At 32.7% G+C, this 27,543-nt stretch overlaps 1 protein-coding gene and 1 long non-coding RNA gene across 7 annotated transcripts in view; one reads left to right on the top strand and one right to left on the bottom strand.

Moving 5' to 3' along the window:
- The window catches only part of Pcdh17 (protocadherin 17), a 93,811-nt gene that overhangs the window by 60,510 nt on the left and 5,758 nt on the right, over positions 1–27,543 (bottom strand). For all 4 annotated transcript variants that reach the window (XR_005092146.1, XM_028878915.2, XM_028878924.2 and 1 more), the window contains exon 2: positions 1–59. Coding sequence is in view for 3 of the 4 variants with exons in the window: in XM_028878915.2 (XP_028734748.1) it covers positions 1–59 (59 nt within the window). In the remaining variant the exon portion in view is untranslated. The remainder of the gene's footprint in view (positions 60–27,543) is intronic.
- LOC114699699 lies at positions 50–27,143 on the top strand. Of its 3 annotated transcripts, none has more exons than XR_003735565.2 (5): positions 50–1,042; positions 10,979–11,070; positions 12,380–12,602; positions 13,503–13,608; positions 26,573–27,143. It is a non-coding gene; the product is annotated as an uncharacterized LOC114699699 (long non-coding RNA). The 3 variants fall into 3 exon arrangements; XR_003735568.2 differs by having other exon boundaries at positions 12,475–12,602; XR_003735566.2 differs by having other exon boundaries at positions 51–1,042; positions 26,614–27,143.

The raw sequence follows: 27,543 nt of genomic DNA on the forward strand, positions 1-27,543 counted from the left end.
CTTTGAACAAACTGCTGCCTGCTGCCCATGTAATTGGGCTCTGCGGGAAAATTGTCTGTCTGTGAACGAGAAGGAAAAAAATACGTATAGTTGTACACTGGACAAATCTCCTGCAGAGCAACAAGATTTCCTAGTGGAAAAATGATTAATAATTCAAAAATTCCCTTAATCTTCAGATTTGTACATTTTAATTAAATTGGAAATTGCTGACATGTAATTATGTTCTGAGAACAATTAAATGATTCCGGTCCACAAATTACCTGTTAAAGTAAACAATGAACTTGTCATAACTGGCATTATCCATTAGTACCAGGATGGATAACACTATCTATGTTGTTTCATTACATAGATATTAAGATTGAATATTTGTGGGAGGAGTGGGAAAATGACCTAATTTCTCTATATTAAAAGTGTGCATTATTTAATAACTCTCATTTTTATACATAATTGCATCATCTGCTGGGATTCTATGCCCTTCCTGATATAATATCATGTAAAGTCATCTACCCCATTAAAAGATAGATGGCCTTTCCTCAGAATTTTACTAGAAACAGATACAAACATATTATGAATGGTTGAATTCATTTTTATTTCCTTCTTAACTATATCCCAACTACAAAAACTATATGCAAACAATCCATTGGAAATGGATATCATTTTCTGGGTCTTTAAGACAGAGTGAAATAAAAAAAATTAAAGTTATTTAAGTATTAATAGTAAAGACATTGAAAAGCCTGTCTTGTCGTTTTTACTGCTTTCAAACTGACATGGATGTCTGCCAACAAGAACTGAATTCTCCTTGTATCTTGGAACAGAGTCTTTTGGGAGAAATAGACTAGATCTTTCATAGATTCCCCTATACTGTACATTCACACACGATACTTCTTCGTGCAGCTGACTCAGTGACAATGTTTCTCCTGTTTTCTGCATTCCTTCATATCACACAATTATGTGCTGGAGCAGCTCTGGGTTAGTACAAGACCATCCAGCACACAAGTATCAGACATGCGAAGCATGCAATCCATGAAACCAGAGGGCCAAGGTAAGGCTTAGTGCAGTGAGATGTGTGCTTTCTTTATAAATGAGGGGAGGGTAGTTTTTTTGTTTATTTTTGTTTTTGTTTTGCTTTCTATGTAATAATTGAATTTATTTTCTTTGGGAAGTGCTACTGGAAAAACTTAAAAGGGTTGAGGAAAATATTATACAAATTTGCTTGCCTGTAACTTTGAGATTATAAAAATACACTCACAAATTTCTTAATCTGTAATCATCTTATTTTGTAGACATGATGACCTTTATCAAGCTACATGAAAAATTAGGTGAACTGTGTAGATTCATGTTTCACTGTAACTCTATTTAATGAACAGTTGGAGGCCTGTAGTTTTCGTCATCATGTACCTGAATCTGGACTCAGTGAGGCATCTTCTTTTTATTCCCGTAATGACAAACTAACAACTTGAAGGAAAACTTTGTCTAAATGAATATGGCTAAACTAAATAGATGACACAATGTTTACAAATGTATTGGCTAATTCTAATAGTATCTACAAATTTGGGAATGCTACAAATTTTATAAAATATAATTAGTCAATTAAGATGGTGAAAATCTGTATCCAGTTCATTATTACTGCCAGGAAAAAAAGCCAAACATAATTATCTCATACGGTTTCAGAATAACAGAGTTCAGTATGTTAAGAATAAAGTAAGAGAGTAAAGTGAAATTGGAAGTTAGTTAAAAAATATTGGTGTATATTATACTATAAAGAATATTATAACTCCAATGGTTTTAATTAGGTGCAACTTCTTAAGTATGATTTATATTTGGTGATACATAGGATAAAGACTGAGGAAACTTTTCCCTCTCATCCTAAGGACAGGTTCTGGAAATTCATGCATGTTAGTAAAGTACATTCTCCCTTTGAATAAAAGATTGTAAATTGTGCCCATAAATGCATGCATTAATACGTGTGAACACACAACACATCAGTACTGCTACCTACAATTGTTCAGAGGAAGGTAGCAGAACGAAAGGAAGGGAGAGAAATAGTGATTTGGTAAGGGAAAGAACAAGAAAAACCAAAGAGCAGAAAGGACAAGCTAAAGGAAACTACAGAGAAGAGGAAAAGAGAAACAAAACTGCTATCTATGAAGGAGGCGGGGGGAGGGGGAGTAAAAGAAACATCAAAGAGAGAATGCATGGCTTATGATCCCAGAGCTTTCAAAACTGCAAACATAAGAGCTTACGATTTTATTAGTAACAAAGTGTCAAATGTTTAGGAGTAATGTCTACTTATTAATTAAAGTAACTTGGAAAGCAAGAAACTGTATTAGTTTCTGTGTAATTAGCAGAGTAGCCATTTGGCTTTTTACAAACATACAACTAATTCACTCTACAAAACACACAAGTTTAATATAGACCGTAAAATTCTCATTATCTATGCTCAGAGGTGTCTAAAAATTCATTTAACATTATCATACTATTAAATAACACTATTTTCCTATAAAAGAAAAAAAAGTAAAAGAGAGTAAAAAGTATCAGCTTCATTCATTAAATTTAGATAGAGAATCTCTTCCAGCTAATGTACAGGACTGTACTTTAAAAATTGAGTTCTGGTTTGTACAGGGATGACTCTTCAAGTTTTAAATCATCTAAGTGAACAAACATGAGCTCAGACCTTTACAAATCTTTAGCTCTCTGGAGAGTTAGTCCATATTTTCTCATAACAAAACACTTCTGAACTAAAATAAAACTGGATGTGGCTTTCTCTTTTCGTTTTGGTATGGTTATTTTTTGTGTATGTGACAATAAACATTTGGAAATTCTTTACTTTTGGGATAAACAAGCAAATCAATACTCGTAAGCATCCAACACTTAAGTTGATTAAGTTTTGCAGAATATAAAAATCTTCCTTGATGATTTGCCTTCATTTCTCCACCAGTACTTATCAAAGTACGTGGTATTAAGAAAACATGGTCACATAAGTATTTGTATCAGCAACAACAAATAATAAGTTGTTCCTAAGTTATACCACCTTCTGAGATAAGCTTATCTCATTGCATTATGAAGCACAAATCCTAAATTAAAACAAGTAACTGGGAAATCCTTAAAAAGTATACAGTAAAAGCGTGGTGCGCACGCCTTAATCCACACTTACAGAGCAGCGATTTGTGAGTTCGAGCAGCTGGAAAGTGAGTCAAAAGGCGCAAAGCTAGCAGAAAATGTCTCGAAAAAACAAAAAAAAAAAAAAAGTATACAGTAAGACTTAATCATGTTGGCTGAAATGAGTAACACTTTATTTATGAAAGAAAATATGTCATTTTCATACACGTTAGATGTGAATATAAAGTAGATCTTAAATGCAGTGAGAAAAGATTTTATATTACTAAAATAGAATAAATGGAAATTCGGAAAGCATCAAACAACCAACATCAATTGAAAAATTCTCTGTCAGTGTGAAACAAATCCCTCAAGTACATTAATTGGGAAATCATGATAATCTAAGATATTAGTAAATTAATGCTAATCTTATGAATATATGGATTAGCAAATATACAATTATGTCATAATTAATATAAAATTATATATCTTATGGATAAATTAAAATACATGTATACAATGTATTGTAATAAAATATCAAATATATGTTGTATTCCTGGTGTGGATATAATATATGAATATACCATATATTTTATAGACACAAACATATAAAATGGCTAGAGCTTGAATGCTTTTCTCCTATGCAAAAATATTCCCTCTCACATCTCCTAGTAATAACTGAAGGGAATGTCCTACCAAATTCAGTAAGGCATGTGAGATGAACAAAGGACATACAAATTGGAAATGGATAAAATGTTCTCAGGCAATATCATTATATTTATATGACATATTCATGTATAGTTAAAAGAGAGCAGTAAACCACTGGACAAACTGAACTCCCTAAATTAGTAAATGAATTGTGCCGTGTGACTTTATTCACGAATATCACCAAAAAACTCTCCCTATTTGTTGATGGATGGTTCAAAACCACAATTTTAAATAACATACTTATAGCACCCTGTGATATTTATTAAAGAAATACATATTTAAAATACTTGTTTGGCACATATATATGGAACACTAAAAAAGTGATAATATGTATTTGAGATCTAAGTGGACAGATGAGCATACTTCTGCAACAGGAACCCTCCTTGTTTATTTTATTTGACTTTACTTGATTTTATTTTATTTTATGTGTATGAGCGTTTTGCCACATACAGGCTTGTTGCAAATCAGAAGAGAGCACTGGATTCTGTGAAACTGGAGTTACAGATGGTTAAAAGCCCCTATGTAGGAGTTGGGAACCAAATATGTGTCCTCTGCAAGAGTGATAATTCACTTAACATTCACTTAACTACTGAGACATCTTTCAAGATAACAACTAGTGTATTTTTTAAATTGAAAAAAAAAACTATTTTATAATTTCCCCACAGATTCTTCTTATATTTCTTTTTCTCCTTCAGGGTTGAAATTAAGGCGAATAACAGAAGATAGATTCCAAAATTTAAGTTGGGACTTAGCTTCATTATGCATTTACATTTTTTAATCTTTACATTTTTATATGATCCTTACTAAATACTAGAAATTATATCACCTCTAGCACTGTTTTCATTATTTGATTTTGGGCTCAATATGAGTTTTATTTTCCATTTACATTATAGCCATGAAATTCTTTCTCTAATTTCAGGTATTGTTATTTATAGGTGATTTTTTTTTTTTATACAACCTATGACGTGAGCTAAATGTGCACTAGTGAAATGACCTTGTCTTTGATCTGAGGAATGCACTTAGGTTCACAGGCCTTCCATCTGGTAAAGAAGAAAGGAAGGTCTAAGGACATCAAGAAAATACTAACAGTTTCAATCCATGGCAATCAAATCTCCCCAAAAGGTCCCCAGAAATGTCTGCACCGCCTGAGCTGTCAAAATCATCCTCTTAATAGGAAAGGCTAACTCACTGTGGTTAGTATACGATTATTCTGGCTCACAAAGGATGGGCAATATTGTTTTATATTTAATGACCAAAGTGTGATTATAATGATCACAGATTTCATCCCAGTAATATTTACTTAAGTGGTGTGGATGATGGTGAAAAGCTTCCTATAGAACCCAGATTCCCAAAGCTCACGTGATTCCTCTTCTTTTTGCAATGGCACCTTTCAAGACTAGTATTCTACCATTTATAAAATATTGATTACAAATTCCAATCAAACACCAGGGTTTTTATTTTTCTAATCCTACAAATATTTTACAGAATGCAAAAATAGTTTATAATTTTATCCCAATTTCATTTTATTATTATTTCATCCATTGCCATGTCATAAATAGGATTTATATTTTTATAAATATATATTTTTATCACTTAACTAAGAAATCTTATCATTCAGCTAGGAATCTGCACAAATGTTCTTGTAGAAAACATGCAGCCATGCACTCTAGACAGCATTAGCCTGATACCACTGTCAAAGTTGCAAAATTATTTTGACAATATTCTGCATATGCAGTATACCTCAGACATTTATATTAAATATCTTTTACATGTTTACAAGCATATGCTACTAAATTATTTCCAAAAGTAGAGACAACTTTACAAGGAATAATTCACTTGGAGAATGTGTCCCTTCATAAGAGGACTCCCAGTGTTCCATGTTTCAGTCCTGTCTATTTTCCATTTAAGATGGGTGCTGCCCCTTTACTGGGCCTTAAGGTGAGTGTCTTAGAGCTGTTTGATTTGCAGATGTTGTTAAATCAATCTTCATGTCTCACACTTGTCTTTTGTCCAAATGAAGATGGGCTCTCTTCACAGATTTTAGCATTTTGACTCAGCATCTTTTTAAAAGTCAAAAGCAAAACTACTTTGCACTGAGAATGTTTTTTCTCAAATAATGTGCAATTGTATAATCATTCGCTATGGAGAGAGAAATGGCCTCAGCAGACAATAGATCCAGATGATCATGCTAGGTATGCTTCAGCTATTACCACTTGCTTTTTACTGAGTATACTGTAATATGAACTTTGCGGGGACATATAGAATTCATATAGAATATGAATTCTTTAGCATCTGTAGCTCCAAGCAAAACGCAGTAGAGCAAGCAAGTTGTGCATCATGCTAGTTTTCTCTTGTTCACCCTGGCCCCTTCTCTTCACCTTTAACACCTGACAACTAATGACCTCATCTACATTATAATTATATACTATATATAATTGTAACATCTTACACATGGTATCAAATGGTTTGCAATTTGGGGGAAGTAGTTTTTTTTTTTAGTTTAATCTAATTTATTGCATTAGTTCATTTATTATTAAAAAACAGTGTTTCAGGATAGCACGCTGGCTTAGTAGCTAAAAATGCTGTCTAAAACGTGAGTTCCTAGGACACAATTGGGGAAAGGAGAGAAATAGCTCTGACAAGTTGTCCCTTCCCACCACACAAAGAAAAACTTGGCCATGTATGTGCACACACACACACACACACACACACACACACACACACACATACACACAAACAAATAAGTGTAATAAAAATAAAAATTATTTCATTTTACATGCATCTAGCTGTTTATTTACCTAATGATATCTAGCTTGACTCCAGTTTGAGAGAAAAGTTTCTATAAATATCCACAGGCAAATATTTGTGACTATAATATTAATCTTTGAGGTGAAATCTGGAAATAAACATTTTAGAAATTAAAAAATATGTTCTACTTCATAAGAAATTGCCATTTTTCTCCAGAATAACTATGTATTATATTCCCAAAAGAGTGTAAAATGTATTTAATTACTGTTAACCATTTTGTTTAATAGAAGGCTATGTAGTAATGCTTAAATTGAAAAGTTGAAACCCCTTATTGCTATTATTGTGTATGCCTTTTCATGTGCATGTAAGTCACTAATACAATATAATGAATGGATTGTTCAAATCCTTTTTATTAATTTGTCATTTAATTTTGAGAGTTTATTGTACTAAAAGTATTACCCAAATCAGTGACCTATCTTTAAATCTCATGAAGTGTCACTAGCAAAACTAACAATTATAATTTGACAAAGTTCTATCTTCTGTGGATCTTGGTTTTTGGTTGTGTTTGAAAGTTCTGCTTAAAAACAATAAAGATTTTTTTTTGCTGTTTCATTTTTTTCTGGACTTTATAATTTAATGCTTTACCTTTAGATCTGTGATTCTCTCTCTCTCTCTCTCTCTCTCTCTCTCTCTCTCTCTCTCTCACTCTCACTCTCTCTCTCTCTCTCTGTGTGTGTGTGTGTGTGTGTGTGTGTGTGTGTGTGTGTGTGTGAAGTGTTGATCATGGTTCATTTCCACTGATGCTATTGAATTGACTCATCATTTTTGTCGAAAATCAATTTGCCATATTTGTGCAGCCTGGATTCTGAGCAGTGTCTTTTGCTCCATTGATCTTTGTTTCCCTTCTTGGGATAATGCTGCAGTGTCCTGATTAGTACAGCTTCAATACAGCAGTGTGACTCCATCTTAAGGCTTCTTTTTTGACATTGATTTTGCTCATCTAGTTCAAATGTGTTTCTGTACAAATTTAAGCATTACCATGTTTGTATCTACAGGGACTCCTTCTACGAATTGAATGGAATTAGGGTTTATTTATTGATTACTTGGGGAAGATTGACGACTCTACTGTCTTCTGTGTTCTGATACATAACACACGAGTTGACTGTCCATTTTGCCCTCGGTATACAGAAAATGAAATAGTGAGTGAAAATGAAAGTAGGTCTTTCACTATTTGTAAACATGATAAAGAACTCAACTAATTGGGGGTTAAGGTAACATACACACACCTGTTTGCTAAAAGCCACTGGCTCTCTGCACACTGCTAAATTCCGCTGGAGGTACAGTTAAATTTAGATGCCCAGGATTCAGACACAAGGAAGAAAAAGTTTGAAAATTTCATTTGAATTGGGGACACGAGGTTGATTGTACACATTGATGTCAGGGGTTTAAAACAAAACAAGTTGAATGCTTCCTTTAATTCAAAGGCACTGCTTTCCACACTGCTAACAAGCATTCTTTTTGCAGCAGTCTAAACACCAGGGAGTGTTAAGAGGAAAATAATTCATTTTCAGCCTTTTCATACAGACTTTCCTTCTGATAGCTTTGCCTTCCACAGAATATATGGTGCGGTTCTTTCTACATTGCTGAAGTCGGCAACAGCATTTTAAGCCACTACTTATAAAGTTATCCGACAGCATCCATGGCTTTGGAATTTCTAAAGTGCATGAAGCATGGCAATAACTGCATTTATCAGTGGTTTTCAGAATAATACATTTTATACAAGTATGTTACAGTAGACATTTGTGATTTCTTACTAAAGGGATAATAAAACACTGGATATTCTCACCATGCTAAGCGAAACTCTGTGTCCTTTAAAGTAAGAAAATGGGAATGGCTATGCCCTGTGAAAGAATTTCGCATCTACCACTCAATGAGTATGACTTAGACTTTTTAAGGAGATATGGTGCTATATGAAAATCCTCTGCAAATGCTCACTCTTCTATAAATGACACCGATAACTTTAGTAATTCAGGTGCCAGAATTTAATTATGCAATTTATAAACCTTTAAGAAAATCATCCTTGACAAGAGTAAAGCTGAGATGATCAAAAGGTAAGATGAGTGCTATTTTGTTATCTGAAGACAGATACAATGCAGGGAACGCAGCTCCTTCCCTTTATATGCTTGCTGGTTGAGCACTGGAACCCAGGGACACGGATACACCACTGAATGCTGGAGGTGCTTCCTCTTTGGCAGTGGTGTAGCATTTGCTGTGACTGGACACCTCACAGAAGAAATAAATTCATATTTGACGGTTTTTTTCCTAGCACCACCCCCCCACCTCCATTCACTGCGCTCTCAAGCCTTTCCTCCTCTGTGATCGGAGTGCAGGTGGCAGGGGAAGTTTACAGTGCTTGCTTTTCCGCCTTTGGTCATTTCTCAGGCGGACTCCTTGTCTCTGGAGACTGGTTTCTTCCCTGTCTGCCTTCTCTCCCTCTCTCAAAAGAGGATTGAAGGAGTATTTCCTCTCGGAGTGACCCCTAAAGTGGGTTCTCTGCAACTGAGCCTGCAGGACTAAGAACTCACACATTACATGTGACCAGCAGAAAGCTATTGCAGCTCTGAAAGGGCTTTTTCCAATGGCACCAAGGCTTGTAGAGACAGAAAGAGAAAAGTGAAGGAGCTAAATCGGTAATCGTATTTTACTTATCACCACTGTGAATGCTGAACCTTTTGATAGATGAACATTCCCTTAGAATCAGAATTCATTACTTTTAAAGAATTTGGAAAGAAACATGTTTATGAACTAAATTGTAGATTCAAACCAGTTTTTAGTATTCTAATTCACTTAGGAATGGAGGATATGCTTTGAAAGCCTAGGGCACTATGTTTGAGTGTCTGTTTCTGGAGTATTTTTGTACGTTTGGCAGTGGTGGATTAGGAGTGCTCTGTCTTATGTTCGGATCTACGAAACAGTATTATTGGGTGTTTATTATTCATTCATCTCAATTGCCAGAGTAGACACACTGGAGTTATTGTCCACATTCATTTTAAACAGAGAAACTGCTGCTAAGGGACTGCCACAGAGTCGCCTGTCATCTACCCAATTCATTTCCAAGCAGTGACACTTGGCAGAGGCTTGCCATGACTCTCCAATTCTATGCTGTCTCTCTCAGATAAGGACGGGAAATAATGTGCCATCTCAATATTTTTAGAAATAAGTTAATGAGAAATTAATGTAACTTGCCTTAAAGGTCTTTTAAAAATTACTGTTATATACTAAGCAAAATGGTACTATTATCATCCCTAAAAAGTGACTGTGCACTTTCATGTTAAATGATTTTAATATATTGAATACATATATACATATATACAAAATTTTAATAACTAGATTGTTTTTCTGTGACCAGTAACTTAAAAGGATCATAGTGACCATTTATTATCAAAACTCAATTGTATGCATTAGGCTTAGTCATATGATTACCTACCAAAATTATACTGAAAGAAATTGTTAGCACAGGAAATTCTAAGTATTTACCTTAGAAATACAAAAGAAATTTAAGACATTATGTTTAACCAATAATTACACAATGGTGGACTTTTATTATTTTGTATAATAAAAGAGAGGAGCTGATTTCACCTGCCCATTTTTGTCAAGATTTTGAGGTTAAAAGCATTAAAAATGTAATGATTTTCTATTAAATGTGGTTCAGTAATCTTATGACTCAAAATACTAAATAATCTGTCAAAAGATAAGATCAATTATTATTTTGATATAGGTGTGTTTTGTAAATAAGAACAAAAAATAAAAGGAAGATTTCTGTGGTTCTTGTGATTTTGTATCATTAATTCATGTTATCAGTATTACAGGTGAATTCCAATTCTTATTTAAATAAAAAAAAGTTTAAGACTGAGGGAATCCAACATAAAATTAGGACATGGATTTCTGTTTATGTTCCTTCTTCTAATTTTCCATAGGCAAAGGGAATTACTTATTGATAAGTATAAACAAGTTAGCCAACCCATTAGTCAATGCATTTTACCATGGCTGGTAAATACTTAGTGGTAATCTAAAGTCTTCAACCTTCCTTATGTGCTGGGGATGTCATTCTGTATGCTGTGAATTGTTGCTCTGATTGGTTAAAAAATAAAATGTTGATTGGCCAGTAGCCAGGCAGGAAATATAGGTGGGACAAGTAGAGATGAGAATTCTGGGAACAGGAGGGCTGAGTCAGGAGAAGCTGCCAGACTGCCATAAGAATCAAGATGTGAAGGCAGAACTGGGAAAAGGTACCAAGCCACGTGGCTAAACATAAATAAGAATTATGAGTTAATTTACGTGTAAGAGCTAGTCAGTAATAAGCTTAAGCAATTGCCCGTACAGTTCGTAAATAATATAAGCCTCTGTATGTTTACTTGGGCCCAAGCGGCTGTAGGACTGGCGAGCGAGAGAGATTTGTCCTGACAATCAGCAGGCTACGCCACAGGAAAACTTTAACTACACTTATGGGCTTCAAAGGTAATTTTTCTGTTAAGCACAAACAAGTCCCACAGTGATGTTGAATTTTGAATTTCCAAAATGTTAATGCATTAGATCAAATTCCTGCTTTAAAACAAGAGTAATTTAAGACCCAATTGTGGAAACTGAGGATAAAATATTCAAACAATGGTGGACTTTTGTTCAGAAAGCACTATGACAAAACAAGAAGTATTTCCAGATTTGAACACATTGTTAAGTAGTCACAGGATATTATTGAATTAATAGGATATCATTTTTCTATCACATATAGTAGGAAGTATAAAATTCAGTATCTATGATTCATGAAGAATAGTCTCCTTGAGTTATATATGAAATTAAAATCAAACAAAGGTACTTTACTAATATTAATATTGTTAAGGGAAAAAGTAAATAGTCATATCTCTTCTTTTTATCAGTGTCACTTAAATATCCAGTCCTAAGAGTGTGTAGGTTTTACTTTGCCTGGTTATTTTAATTCCAAGAAATTTCTTCCTCTAGGGGAAGAACTGCCCTGATATGATGGCAGTTACTTAATAAAACAGTAGCTCAGATTGCTTGAACTCTAGTTTGAAATTTTAAGCTGCTAGTTTCACTTTGTTGAAAACTGTTTACAATTCATATAGGATAAATTTACTTACACACACATAACTTAAAATGAACAAACAAATAAAAACCTCAGTATTGCTGAGTCATTAATGCCTCACAACAGGGTTTGACCCATGGCTCGTAGCATTTTTAAAAGCAAAATTCTATCCAAATCCTGCCATGCCCATGGAATCCTAAGCTGTCAATGGCCACCTTTATGCTTCAGCAATAGGACAGAGTGATTATGAGAGATTACTTTAATCACACAAAGTGTTGATCATCTAGCTTTTAAGGAAAAAAATGTCTTAGATATATCTCAATTTTTAATTACATGATTTAAGCATTTACCATTTATTTCTGTACTTAAAATGGTAAGACATATTGAAATTTGCACTACTTTAATTAGGTTATAGCCTAGAAAAACAAAAATAAATCACCTTTTTTCTCTCTAAGTCATAGGTGTTGCTCATAGTGTGTACGTTTGAAAAGCACCTGCCTGAATAGACTGCTCATATTTTTAAAGTGGAACCAAGTGCTATGTGATTTTTAGTATGTTTATGTTCAATTCCAAAGTACTTAAAACCATACAAACAGTACCACCATGGGAGCACCTGAAAATGAAATGTACTTAGATACACAAGGTTTCCTGAAGTATATTACAAATTCCTCTAGAGAGCTCTTATGGGAAGAGCACGTAACTGGGTTTTTGTGTTTTTTTTCCCAGTGACAGTACTCTCAGCTCTGTTACTTCAAAGAACGTGCTGTCTCACATCAGTGGTGTGTTCTCTTCATGCTGTGCTTCTTTCCCCCCTTGACAAGGTGATAATACCACTGATCAGCAACCCCCTCCAAGTCCAGTATTTCCAGTCACCCTCACCTAGAGTAACAATAAGGACACTATTATTACTTTTTGAGATGGAAAATACTATCTGTGCAGCTGACCGAAAGTAAGTACTGTGAATCAAACTTCTTTTCTTTTTCAGCCCCCCTTTTTTTTCTTTCTTTTTTCTTCTTTTTTTTTCTCAAACTTCTTTTGATTCAAAATTTCTACTCAGGTCATATATGACTCATCTTCTATGTGTATTACACTTACTATTTCGTTCCAGTCTTTTATATTTATCATTGTTGTTTGTGTTTTATGGACTTATGATTATTATCCAAGGAATAATTGTTAATCAAGCATCTCTTCTTTTCCAATGCCAGGCTATATAGATTCAAATGGCTTTGCTTCTGCAATGGTTTTGCCTTGAAGACGCAGAAATAAAAACATGAAAATCTATGGGTCAGTTTGGTTAAGAATGAAAGAACCATCAGTAATTCTGTGGTTAAATATGAGAAACATAGACTGTTTCTGAAGTCTCCAATTTGGAAATATTTCTACTATACAGGGCAAGCTAGAGAACGTAGTCATGACCCTGTGTTCTACAGCAGTTCTGGAAATGTTCAATGTATTGTGTGCATATGATGTAAAGAATTTTTCTCCAAATTGATCAAAGGTTCAGGAACTAAGGAGTAATAATTCATAGCACCAGTTATCTACACTGTATGGTAATCTGATCAACTATGCTCTCCAACATAATATACTAAAAAGCATAAGAAATCTGAAATTTACATCGGATGAACTTCCTGTATACATGTAGGTAAAGCTTTTGAACTTCAAATTTTGAATAAGAAAAGGAATATAGATGACTTTGAATGTAATAATAAGTATTTATATTTATTTTTAAATTTGATTTTTGAGTGAATGTTTGTATGTGTATTTGTGCAAGTGTGAGTATGTCCGTGTGTTAAGGTCAGCATGCTAAGCTAAGTGGCTTCCTCAATAATTCTCTACATTATATTTCCAGAGAAGTTCATTCACTGAACCTGGAGATCCCCGATTCAGCTAGATTTAAGTGGCCAGCAGTCACCATCAACTGCCTCGTGTCTGTCTGAAGAGCACTGGGATTACAGGTATCCATTTAGTGTCACACATGGCATTCTCCTGGGCACTGAGGACCTGAACTAAGGTCCATATGCTTGAGTAGCAAGCACTTTACCCCCCCAAGCAATTTTCTAGACCCTATACTGATATTTTAATATTCACTGTTTTATAATTCTTTTGCAAAAATATCTGTTTTGACATGTTGTGAACTTTCTATTCTCTCAAGGCCACCCTGTTTAAAAGAAAGAGAACAGTTTATTGAGGAAACTTACATCTTTCCCTTCAAATTTTATTTTGTTAGCTTAAGAAATTTAAGATATCGGGAATCCAAAATTAACAATGTATTTTTAAAAAATTTACTTTCATAAAATGCCTATTTATGAAACAAAACAAAGAGGACAAAACATAGCTTAGAGAATGTAAAATGACAATTTGCAGGACAACACATCATTTCAGTAAAATTAATTCAATAGTCATAAGTGTTCTGAAATAAAATTCTTATTGATATGAATTATTGATTTTTCTCTTATATGGTTACTAGGATTTAGGTCAACTCAAATATCAGTTTTTTATGAATTACGTCTACATAATTCTTCCTTTAGACTTAGATGATCCAAAATGTTTTATCATTTTTGAGAATAATCATAGTCATATGTGTTAATGTTTCTTTAACACCTAGTTACTATTGAACATGTGCTTTATAATATGAATGATCATATTTAGTTCCTATAGGCACCATAAGAATTGAAGATGTTGTCATATTCTATAAGAAAACAAAAGATAAATCATAAACAAAGAAGCACCTGTGCCTGGATTTAAGAGCTGCATTTTTTCTTAAAGGAGGAATCATGGGAATAGAACTTCATTGTAAACAATCTGTCTATGGAGAGTAACTGATGAAATGAATCTTATCCATTGACGGACCCAGAATTCCCCCATTTAGACAACATAAAACTGCATTATGAACATTGAAAAAAGTCGGTGCCATGTTCATATAATTGTAGGAGAAACACAGTTTAGTATATGTTTAGAGTGTACATTAAAAAACTAAATTACATGTGCATATGTGCGTATATATAAAGTAGAAATTAGCCCCTTCCCTAAATCCTTCTACTAGGCTGTATCTAAGCCTAAAACTCTTTTACATTTTAAATGTTTGGAGGTATAGTTATATATTTCTTCATCAAGGACTGGTACAACATCTCAATAGTAAACATAGTAATCTCTCAGCATGAGAAATGTCAATTCACAATAATAAAAATCAATAAAAAATTACAAATGATCTTAAATCTGTTTAGATTTGAGTACTGTGAATTTTTGTAATTGAAAAGAAATTGTAGATTTATAAAATGAAAGGTTAGCAATGACTAAGTCAGATTATCAAATTATAGGTAATTAAAAATATAAACAAAACCTTTTATACTTCTTGTCATCACTTAGGTAATGAGACCTCATTACATCCCAGAAACAATGATTTCCTCATGAAATTTGGGGGAGGTGTATAGTTAGTTTTTTTATCAAAGAAACTTGGAGACACTGAAAGCTATCAACAATAGAAAATTACTTCACTAGGAAATCATGGAGGTGGCATATCAGGGCTTTGGGATAGGTAAGTGCTCCCTAAAGAATTTTTTCTGGCTAGACAAACTTAAAAATTCAGTCAAGTCCAGGCAGGAAAGGAGGCTTTAGTCTCAGATGTAGGACATTCATCCATGAGGGTTTTTTACAGATCCTGGTGCAGTGACAGAGTAGCTGAAATCCGGGCACATAAGACTGCTGGTCCCTGAGTCTGAGCCACATACGTCTAAAAGCAAAAATTCTGGTGGAGCAGAAGTATCATCTTAGAAAAGCTGGGGCCTGAAACCAAATAAATGGATGTCTCATCCTCACTTCTTGAATTTCTCTATGGGTTAAAAAAACTAATGTTTCATATTTTAGTTTGTCAATTTCTTAATGGTACACTAGACCCTTTTCTGGAAAAAAGATATAACACAATTTACGTAATTTTCCCTAAAAGAAATAAAGCAGCAGGAGATAGTTTCTCAATAGCTTACTTTCTCCTGACTTTTCTTTAAAATAGAAAACTTGGAGTTGTCGTATACAGGTTGAAAAATAAGGCTTTCCCATCTTTTCAAGTGCATGTGTTGTTTCAAATATAGTCAGTTTATAAATGATATAGATTTAATATAGAAAATTTAAAAAATGAAGTGCATTCCCTAATCTAAGTAAGTTTAAGAATCCCGATGCACATTTCTTCGAGGATACAGAATCGCAGAAATACAAAAATGGAGCATGAGGACCATAGTGCATAATAGCTCTAGCTAAAAGCATAACAATAAGCTTGTTTTCCATTATTGCAGAACCAATAAATAAGCATAATGAAAATCATGACACATTATTACATTACCCTACATTGCCTCTATTCATTTAAAAAGCCCAGATGAGTGCATTTAAAATACTTCCACATGTCAAATGACAGTAAGCCTCGCAATTGAGAGGATGTTGAAAGAAATATTTTAAAGAGCAGATGCCTGGTCTTATGTGGCTTATATCAAGATTATGATAGGAGTACAAGAGATCGGAACAGTAACTACTTCACACTCAAATGGTAGTAGCATAGCATCCAAAACATTCATATTTTTCACTTATGATATGTGTTTTCTTGATATTATGTAGTCAATAAAAACCAAATTAAAAAGCTTTAGAAAAGCTTCCCTGTCAATTAGCCCTTGCATAGAATCTCCTGTTTAGTTTCCCTGTGATTTAATATACTGGATTATATTAACAGCACAGGCTTGTAAATAAGGAATATCTGAATCCTATTATTGGGGATAGGCTGCCAAAACAATCAGCCTCTAACTTAACAAGTTTCTAAGTATTTAGAAAAGCTGTGAAATGGGATTATAAGGTTAAACTGTGTACATCTGGCTTGCCACTATATAAATATTTCAGAATTTGATCTCATGGGCTGAAAAAAACACCTGTCTAATCATGAGTCTTTTCCAAGTTACATGGATTTCACTGAGCAAAGCAGTACATGAATGTTGACAAGAAATCTTCATCAATTTGCATAATTCACTTCTTATGATAGGCACATAATTTTATCACACTCCTCTCTTCTAAGTGACTACACAAAAGTAATCTAGAAAGTTTCTGTACTATCATACTTATGTTGACAAAAAATGCCAAGGGCAAGTAAATTTTCAAAATTTGTGATAACATCTGAAATACTAAATAGATAAACTGATTTTGTTCAAAGGCTTTAGCAGGCAATTTCAATGTAGTTAGATGTTATAGGCATAAATTAAGCATGCCTTTGAGCCAGATAATAATTTATGAGAAGCAGAGGTCTGTCATAAAATACCAGTCACAATTGGAGCAGTCCCCCTAGTTAATAAGAGACCATAATGATGTAGAACATCCGCTGCTTTTAAACACACCCAAGACTGAACAACTTTGTTTATTTTTTTGTCAAATACACACCAGGCCATTTAGCTTGGTTTTAGTTTGGCAATTTTTAAAAGGGTGACTAGGTTAGAAATGTGCAGGGTAGAGCACTCACGAAAATTTCTTAAAATGGTCAGTGTGAAAACACCAGTTTTGAATCTGTAGTCCAAAATGGAAGCTAAAGGTCATGGGCTCAAATTTCTAATGACATTTCCTGGGAGCAGATGGGTGCAATGAAAGCTAAAGATTGGATTTTCAATGCTTTCATGCACCATGTTGATTGTACCCTAATGTCCTAACAAGATGATGGGTTATTGCAATTAACCAAGTGAAATGATACTCCTCTTCTCAAATTAGTGTATTTCCAGGGGACACTGACCAGCAGTCCTTTCCTTCTCTCACCATTTCAGTATGTCATAATATATCCTGAAATTCCAAACTCAGACTATAGCATTCTTAAATAACCAGCACTTCCTTGAAAATTTAATTTCTACATTGAAATCATGAATATTTCATATAAACACCAAATTTATACATACTGAAACTCAATAGGAAATTTCAAGTTAAAAAGTGAGATATGTTTGGCTAAATTCAAAGTGAATTTCCTTTTGTTATATCATGAATGAATATGCTGGTGTGAACTGAGATACCTACCTGTAAACAGAAAAGTTTACTAAAAAGCAAAATTTAGTGTAAGTTCCTATTTTTTTAGATGTGGCAGGTTGCATGAAGGCATCTTCACTGTATCTTTTAGTATGCATTCCTGCCTGAAGGATAAAAAGAGGGACTCATATTGTGAAGTTTCTTTTTTTGCTCTTCTATAAAAGAATTTTTTATTTTAAAAATGTATACTCATTCCTAGATGTCAAAAAATGAAGAAATAGTTTATTTTAATAAATATTCCAAATTTTCTTGTCTACTTAAGTGTATTTTCAAAATGAAATACATAAAACTACTTAATTCAATCACTACAGATGAATGTCTACACTGAAAAGTCAACTACAACAATCCCAGGTACAAACATAATTCAGTTACTTTAGTGATAAACACCATCATGTTTCGTCACCATATATACCTGAATTTCAAATAGAAAACATTCCCATTGCTTTAAATATACAAGGAACTTTAATATCTACATTAAACACATACTTTCCACTGGAAAGTCATAGAAAGAAGACCAACATGGCAAAGATGAGAAAAATGATTAATGTTAGTTTGGTATAAGGCAAAAGTAATACTTCCTTACATATACCCCCACTATTATGTACTCTTGCCATGGTATTAGGGATTAGCCTCAAGGCTTTGTACATGGGTAGGAATGTGCTGTACCACAGAGGCAGGTTACAGACATTGGCTGCCTGAGACAGGGTCTAACCTCTAGCTCAGCCTGGCCTCCCCCTTGGGCTGTTCTTGCCTCTGATGTTCAAATAGTAAGATCACAGGCATGATCTACATAGGTGTTTTAAATGACAGTTTCATTTTTTTAAATATTTAAAGAACATTTCATAGTTGTTAAGCAAATGACAATTTTAAAATTATATATCTTGTGAAAAAGTTCACAAATGCTTGAAAACCATGTTTTTGCAAAATTTTCAGTGCTCCCTAAATCATTTAGAATTTGTAGATATGGAAGATGCTTTGGCTATATTCTTTTTAAAAAACATACATATATATGTAAAATGTCTTAAGGAAAAGAAATATAGGAGAGAAATGAATAAAACATTGAGAGATTATGACAGGCCCAGTTTCTGGTCAGTATTGTTTGGTAGAGCACTTGCTTCAATATTCTTGAAACAACAAAGAAAACAGCCATCCTGGAAGTCACCCATCTGCATTGTATGCGTTTGTTAGGATGATTGTCAATGTGCCTTTCTTCCAAAAGGCCAATGTTAAAGTATGAATTAATAGATAGACTTGAATCATATTGTTTAGATTAGTGTGAATATAAATGTCAACAGTGAGAGTTCACCATCTGCAGGCTCACCTCATGCAATATTTAAAACTATTACTTTAACATTTCAAGAAGTGTCTGTCATCTGTACAAAATTCAAAATAAATCATAAACATTAAAATTAGAATTATATGTTCCTTTCTATTTTTTTTTTTACTTTCTATCCTGCATACTCTAGTTAAGTAGGAACACATGACATTTTTTTTCTTTCTTAGAGGTTACACCAAAGGTCTTGAATGCTGATTAACTATTCTATCACTAAAAGATATCCTCAGTTCTGAATGAACTTTTAATATGATTTAAAAACTCAATTTTCTTGCAGCTTTTATTCTTTCAAGCCCCCTTATCACTTGATATGAAACTTGCAAATAGAACTTGGATAACAAGTAAGTTTTAAAATAGCATAAAAGTAAACATTTTCAATTAACTTAAAAACTATTTTACTATTTGTTCCTTGAATTAATGATTATGAATCACTTAAGTGTAGGCTGTGACTGCAAGTTCAATAACAAGATAAAAATGGGCAGCATTATATTTCTATAAAGCTTTTAAAATATACACATAAAGTTTCCATCAGCACCTACATAATAAAATCAGAATCTGAATTTTATGAACATTTTTGCAAGTTTATTTTTTAAATATTTGATAATTTCAATATATTTTTCTATGGAAATTATCAACTGATAGACATTTTGTACCAAATTAATACATCATAAAACTATACTTCAACAACTACAAATAGATGTTTATGGCTTCACTATTACTTCATCTCATTTAAAAATTATTCAGGAAAGTATTTGTGGGTAAGCACCTCAAAATATAAACAAAATGATTTTCAGATGATTAATTTATTATAGCTGGATGAGACAGCTTTGGTAAATTCATGTAACACTGGCATAAATGTAATGCTGTGTAAACCATAGCAAAGAATAAGAAATATTTAAGTAAGTGGCAATCAACACTATTGTTTCTTTGAATGTCATATACATATGCATGTGTATGTATGTATACTATATATAGTATGAAGAAATACTGAGAAAGTTTGATGCTAATAAAAACTGCACACTTTGAACACTAATATTTTTCTATGATTTGCACAATATTTGCATAAACACAGAAATTCTTAATGTTCTTATTTAAAAGGTACGAATATAAATGAAAATTTCTCTAAATATAGTGCTTTACATTTTTTCATCAAGAGACCATTATTTTCATATCTATCCCTATATATTATTTGTCTTCATATATATACATATATGTATATATATGTGTGTGTGTGTGTGTTTTAGACTGGACACTTCTCAAGCTTTAACATATATATATATAATTACTGATCATTGGAAACTTCTTAAGTAAAAGTTTTGTTTTCATTACAAAGAATGCATATTTTAAATGTATATTAGATATCACACACTGTATGTATCTATCAAATAGAGTATTAAAAAATATAGATATGGTACCTATCTTCAAATACCTAGACAAGATAAATTAGTTGAATATTATTATTGTACTGTTGAAACACTGATCCAGACATTTAAGACTGTTGAAATTTAAAAGAATTCCCTAAGCTGTGTGTAGATACATCAATTAAGTGTTATCAAGAACCAGGTTTACGCAGCACCACATTTCTGCAGGAAAGAGGTTGTTAATATTTGAGTCCTAATACCTTTATTATCATCTTTTAAACTTTTAGGCTTCAGGTAGCCTTGGGAGCAAGCATAAAACAAAATTACTACCACAGCATCTACTCAGTTAGACACACTTTCGCTGTGCTTCTCAGGACAGCAGGATACTCTTAGTGTTTCACTTCAAACTTAACTTAGGCCACGGAGGACAGTAATGGAAAATATTATCCACTCCATCCCGGAGTTGTTACATGTCAGCTTTTTGCCTGGGGCAAAATTTAATGGATGATTTGTGGATCTTTATTTCTGGAGATTTACTACAGAAACACTGACATGACCTTTACCCAGAGCAAACACTCAGTCTAATAAGTAGACACCAAACCTAAAAACGCACAAGGAAGAGAAAAATCCTGGCAGGAATTAATCTACCATTTTCACACATCTGCCCAAGGGAGGTATTGTAATTGCAAAAACTTACTCTAAGACTGCTGAGACTCATAGTAATTATGTTTCTTTTTTTTTTTTTAATAGAAATAGCCACAGGTGGTAACAAATTGGGTTTGGAGATGGGGAACTGGGCATGCATTCTAACCCAAATTACTGTGTAATTGTCTTGATTATTTAAAAAAAAATGGAAAGTCTATTGCTCAAAATCAGAAATAAAAAGTCTTAAATGTATTCCTCATCTGTTCTTCATTTTTCACTACTCAGGCTTTTGGTATCAGGCACATCTGATATCAGGATGACATCTCAGAACAGGCTTCTGGTATCAACTCTTAAAAATTGAACTAAATGTTGGTTTCTTTAAAAGGATCATGACTTCTTTTCAAACTTATTATCATATAGGGATAAATAATAGTTTTCCTCCAAAGGTCAGGACATACACACAGCTAATAATTACTAACTATGATGTGCCATCATTAAAAATGCAAGGTTAGAGATGTTTACTTCAGTCTATGAATTGATATTAAACTGTCTTCTATTTTCATACCTCTCTGCTCTCAACAATTCTACACAAAGCAACCATTCTACACAATATTCTAAATATAAGTTGATTCCATAGACTAATTTAACTGTTTTCTGAGATTGCAGAGGCATTTCACATATCCCATGCCCAGTGAACTTCTTAAATGACAGAGTTTTGAACTAATAAGATCAGATTACAATCTGAGACAAATATGGGGAGGTTGTTATTACAATGTAAGACCATGTTAAGATTCAAATGAAAATAAAATAAAGTAAACAACCAAATATTTTACCATGAAAGCATGTGGAGATTTTTTTTTTCTGTAATCCTTTGTTTAGGCAAAATAAAAATGATAATAAACTGAAGTCTCCTTTTTCTGTTTGTTCTTGGTGAAATGAGTTTATCTTGGACAAACTTTCCTAGAGTATATGAAAGACTGCAAAATCTGCTAGAAAGCAAGGCCAGTGTGTCCCAAGAAAGGGATCACCAAATTTTAGATGAAATATTATCCTATTTTTCACAATTTAATGATAGAATTCAAAGTAACCCATTTTAAAGTTGTCAGCATATTTGTGTGACTAATAATTATGAAAATGTGTATCATAAAGGAATTGCCAAGCTTGGGTTAGAATATAATTCCTTTTAATAAAAGCCAGTTCCCTTCTGTTCCAAATCAGGCAAGTGAAACAGTTGTTATAGGCAACTGACTTCTCAAATTAGCTGTTTGTAAACAGCTAGTAAAGGTATCTATACTGAGAAGTATGGTTTGAAAAACAGTGTTATATATAAAGGGAGAAAAGTCTAGTGTCAAGATTTCAAAATGGATAAGAATATTTACAATGGAAGAACAAATTTAAAAATGTGTTAAAGACATAGTCTAGATTTTGATAATAAGAATAAAAAAGCTTTTTCTGATCCCTGAATTCTTTTAAGCAATAATATGACTGTATATTTCCATTTTATACTAATATACAAAAATTAAATTGAGGGTATAATCAAACTTGAATTTTGGGTTGAATTTTACTGGAAGATATTAAAATTGTATATGTCCATATGATTATTAAGAGTTCAGTCAAAAATAATGTAAGTACATATATTTAGGTCTTACATATTAACTATGTTTTAAGTTGTTATATGAAAATAAAGATGAAAAAATCTACATATAAAGCATCATAGTTATGTAGAGAACATGAGTCAGTTCTCAAGTTCTGTTACCTAAAATGTGAATGCCATTGAAGTAACACTGGGACTGTTCAAAAACTATAACTAGCACCTACATATTTATTAGCATAGTTTATAAGCATAAAACTGATGTTTGCAAAGAGCAGTAAATATCTACAAACAATTTTGAATGTATACCTTTGAAACTTGAAATTAATTTTAAAATCTATGGCTTTTAAACTCTACAAAAGACTGCTTTTAGCTAATAAAGGAAGTAAACAAGAAATTGTCCTTTAAATGGCCCCTTTAATGTGTTTCAGTAATTAAAAATCAATAAAGACATTGCAAGTTTAAAAAGTATTAAATATTGTTTAGGCAGAGTATTTTTGAACCAAGCAGGATCTTTAAAATTATATTATCTTTATCATACAAATTTCATATTACATTAATACGGTTGATAAGACTATTTCATAGAATTTAAATATAAAGAAAATAAGATAACATTGGTCATGAAATATTTCAAAATGCCCAAGTAAAATGCATTTTAATATCATTAAAGCATTTTAATATATTCCATTCCTCTAATCAGACCAAAATCTATTTATGTAGATTATGTAGAAATGAAACATATAAAGTTTCATTTCTCCAACCTGTATTTATTCTTTGATCACAAAGCTTGTTAACTCAAATAGTCTTTTATTGTCATGATTCATTTTCCCATAATTATGCTGTTTAACTGCCTTATTTTTTGAATAAATATATGCAAACGTGCCAATCATATTTGGCATAGTTATGTTAGATGCTCAATGAACCATAAGAACCATTTCACTACAATAAAACTGCCTGGAACAGATCCAGAGCAAAGCCTACAAATACCAGTAATCAGAATGTCACTATGACCAGAACAGACAGACAATACTGTGTCACATGTATATCAACAGATTCTCTCAAACACTGCCTGAAAACAATTTGATAGTCTATTAGAATACATGGCATGTATGTGAAATATGCCTCCCATTAAGCGACAACTTGCATTTTTATCTTGCTGTGAGGTTTTCTTTTATGCTACACCTTTAAAATACTGAACTGATTCCTCTGCAGTAGCAAGGAAGCAAGAGCATATTTCTGCTTAGTCACAGCGAGAATGTTGATGCCATTAAGGACTTCTTTATTATAGATGATTTATTTCCAGAGACCAAAGGATAGCAATACATCACTGTCAAAGCTAGCGGTGAAAGCTATGACTTGCTATAAAATACAGTATGCTGCCATTGAGGGGAATTCATGTCAAAGTCTCCTTTACTAAAGTAGGTTGACAATAGATTAGTGTAGGTCTGATGAACTTCGAAAGTGTCTTGTAAGTGGGTGGCAGAAGTCACGCTATTTCCAAAATGATAAGTAAAAAAAAAAAAAAAATGAACTGTGTGCTATTTTCCACCAATTATACATCACTGGTTGAAGGAATTTAATCCAAAGAAATCACTCCACTAATGCTTTACTAAAATATGACTTTAAGGTAATGCCCTGTGGGATTTATTAAACAGACATATTACCTAGGGGAATACATTCTAGAGCAATGAGTAATATCGTAATTAGAAGGTGCATTTGTAAGAATGTACCCACTATTGAGTGTATTGCAAGACTTCCCTGCATCAGGGAGTTAAGTTTCATTTCCTCACTGACCTGAGCCCAGCAGTAGGGACTTCTTCCTCTTGGTCTTTCATCATCAATCTTACACCATATGTTGTTAACATTTCCAGCCACCCCACCAGTCCCCAAAGTACCAAACACTTGCCTGACTTTTGTGTTTACTTTCCTTAACCCCTATGAGCTCTAAGTTCTCACGTTGAACATATTTTCAAAGGAAAATATAGGTATGAGTTGTTCTTTATAGAGTGAACTCGTTTGAATTAAAATATATAAAAATGAGATATTTGTGCTTGTATATTTACATACATATTTGGTACTGAAAATATTCAGATGCACAGGTAATAAATAACATAGGTATACACATAACTACTTCCCCCAAAAGTTTATTTCTTTATATTTTAATAAGCATAGGCACGTCCAACCTTACTAAATACAAGTAAACTTTTATTAATTTTAATATCTTAATATATTTTAACTTATTAACACTGTGTTTCTATATGCATTTCTGTTGAATTATATTACATAAGTTGTACTCACAATGAGGAATGTTAGATCTCAGACATGACAATAATGCTGTGTCATGATATAGTAAGAAACTGCACTTAAAAACAACACTAAACTTTCACTCCCAAAAGTTGAATGTTCCCCTCTTATAATATACATAATTCTTTAACTGAGATGATGGTTTGGGGTTATTTTAGGAGTAATTATTTTAAATTCACATTTGAAATTTTTTCTAGGCACTGTACATATGTTAATAATATACATCATCTATTGCAACACTGACTTAATAGACAGAACTTTCTGTGAGTGAACAATACAATCAGTGGTGATATTTTGTTTTAAGGAATATAAATTATTTTCTAACCAAATTTGAAAAGTTGAGATAAGAATTTCAGGCCATTTTTTTTCTCTTATCACATACAATTTTACATAAGAAAAGGTGCTAAAATATAATTTTTAAATCCTTGATATAAATGTATATGTAGTACTATGTATTAAAGTAATTCAACTCACCCGCACAAGTAAAATAAAATAAAAATTGAATTGGTTCTACAATCAATCAAAACCTACAAAATTTTCATCTCAATGTGAAGGTGATCAAGGATCACCAGCTCATCATTTTGGAAAATTTGTTGAAATCTGGAGGCAAGTAGGTAACAAACTTCTTAATTCATGAATAGATTTATGTCAACTGATATTAAAAATAAAAATCTGTGGCTTCTAGTTTGTAGTAACTTTTTTTTTCTTTATCGTGAAATAGAGAAATGCATACAGGTTTACAGTGGAGGTCAAATATCTACAGAAACACATATAGCTAAGAATAATATTAGCTTTTTGATAAGAACACTAGTAATTAGTTTAGAACTTTACAAAAAATTTAAACCCCCCCTACAAAGAAATTTCAAACACCTAATGCTTGGTTAAATTTTAGATTGTTAAATACTTCATGTATTTTCAATGCATAATGAAACAAAAATGTTTGATGGTGTATACTCATTAAACTAAAGTAGAAATTAATCCTCCTATGTTTTGAAGAATCTTTGAGGGGTGGAAACGAAAAGTGCAAAATATCTCAGGAGACATGCAGTATGACAGTGCCATCCCTTTCCTTCTCAATCCAACATAATCCTCATAAGTAAGGATTATATACTTTATGAAGAGTGATGAGTGCGTGGGATTAAGCAAGTGCTAGCTTCTTACCACAAAAAAAAAAATTGTAGCAAAATATCTTCAAAATTTGAAGTGATACAAAAACATATTTATACTGTGCATCTGTTGTTGAATTCATTAATTTAAAGGAATACAAGCTATGGAAGATCATGTGTGGTCTCGGGAACTCATATGAACAGAATTGTACAGTCAAGAATCTCCTGTGTTAGTGGGAATAAAGACAGACAGTGGATGATATCATTATCAAAGACACTTCAGCTTTCATCTTTTCTAAAGTAAAGTTAACTCTTTACACATGGTAGCTTACTCCTTTTCAATTCAATCTCAATTTTACATATTTGGGTTGGCTCTAGGCACTTAACAATAGCCTCATTTATATTCAGTATATTGTGTTGAATTTATATTTGCTGTAATTCTGTTGTAAGCCCCATGTACATATTTCAAACAAATTTTATTGTTTGTTTGTTTGTTTTCATGAGGACTCTGAAGTGAATGGAAATGTTTTGTTTTTTTTTTAGGTTGATCTGTAAAACTGAGTATTTTTAAAATTTAATTTCAGGAAACCTTTTTGCTGCATTAATGCACTTTCTTCTATAAGGATATATTAAAACTGACTGCAGTAGGAACTGGGGGAGAACACAGACATTTAAAACAAAATGAAGCAAGACAAAAATCAGGAAAACCTGTCATCAGAAAGGTGTCCCTACCTTTTCCCTTCTTCTCAATGAGGACTACACAGGACACCTGTTGAGAAGTCTGCGAAACTTAACTTACTTTTTTGTTTTGTTTTGTTTTCTTGAGGTGGGGGCTCATGTATCTCAAGCTGTCCTCAAACTTTATGTTACCAAGAATGACACAGAACTTCTGACTGATCTCCAACTTCACCTCCCTACAGCTGGTATTAAAAGTATGGGCTTGTCCCTAGTAAACCAAAATTAACAGTTATTCTTCAGAATTTGTAAAAATTGATATATTAATATTATGTTTTACATCACCACACAAAATAATACACATAGAAATATCTGCAATGGAAATGATGTTATGTTTATACAGTAGTCTACCTTACCTACTAAAAATCTGTGTTCCTATTCTTCAACACAACTTCTATACCTTAAAATAAATACAATTTTACACAAACTTTAATGTAGTACAATGATTCCTGTGCTGATATATTTTAGTCACATGTCTATAGTCTAAATACTTTATATCCTGATTGTGTTTATACAAAGTCACAAAATTTAATAAAAATAAAATCTCTTTTCATGAGTCTCTGTTAATAAACATACATACACCTATAATGAAACAAAAACTGAGAGCATGAACCTTGGGTCCAGAGATAAAAATACTTTCTGACTGAAACCAGTTTTTACTCTAGCTAGAATGCAAGGCTTCCAGTCCCAAAGTTGATGAATTCCATATCACCTTATTGTACAAAGATATTGCAGCACAGTTATGAAAGTTTGTTTAACCCATTTGTAAATGGATACTA

The sequence above is a fragment of the Peromyscus leucopus genome, chromosome 9 (genome assembly GCF_004664715.2).
Source record: "Peromyscus leucopus breed LL Stock chromosome 9, UCI_PerLeu_2.1, whole genome shotgun sequence".
NCBI classification, from domain to species: domain Eukaryota; kingdom Metazoa; phylum Chordata; class Mammalia; order Rodentia; family Cricetidae; genus Peromyscus; species Peromyscus leucopus.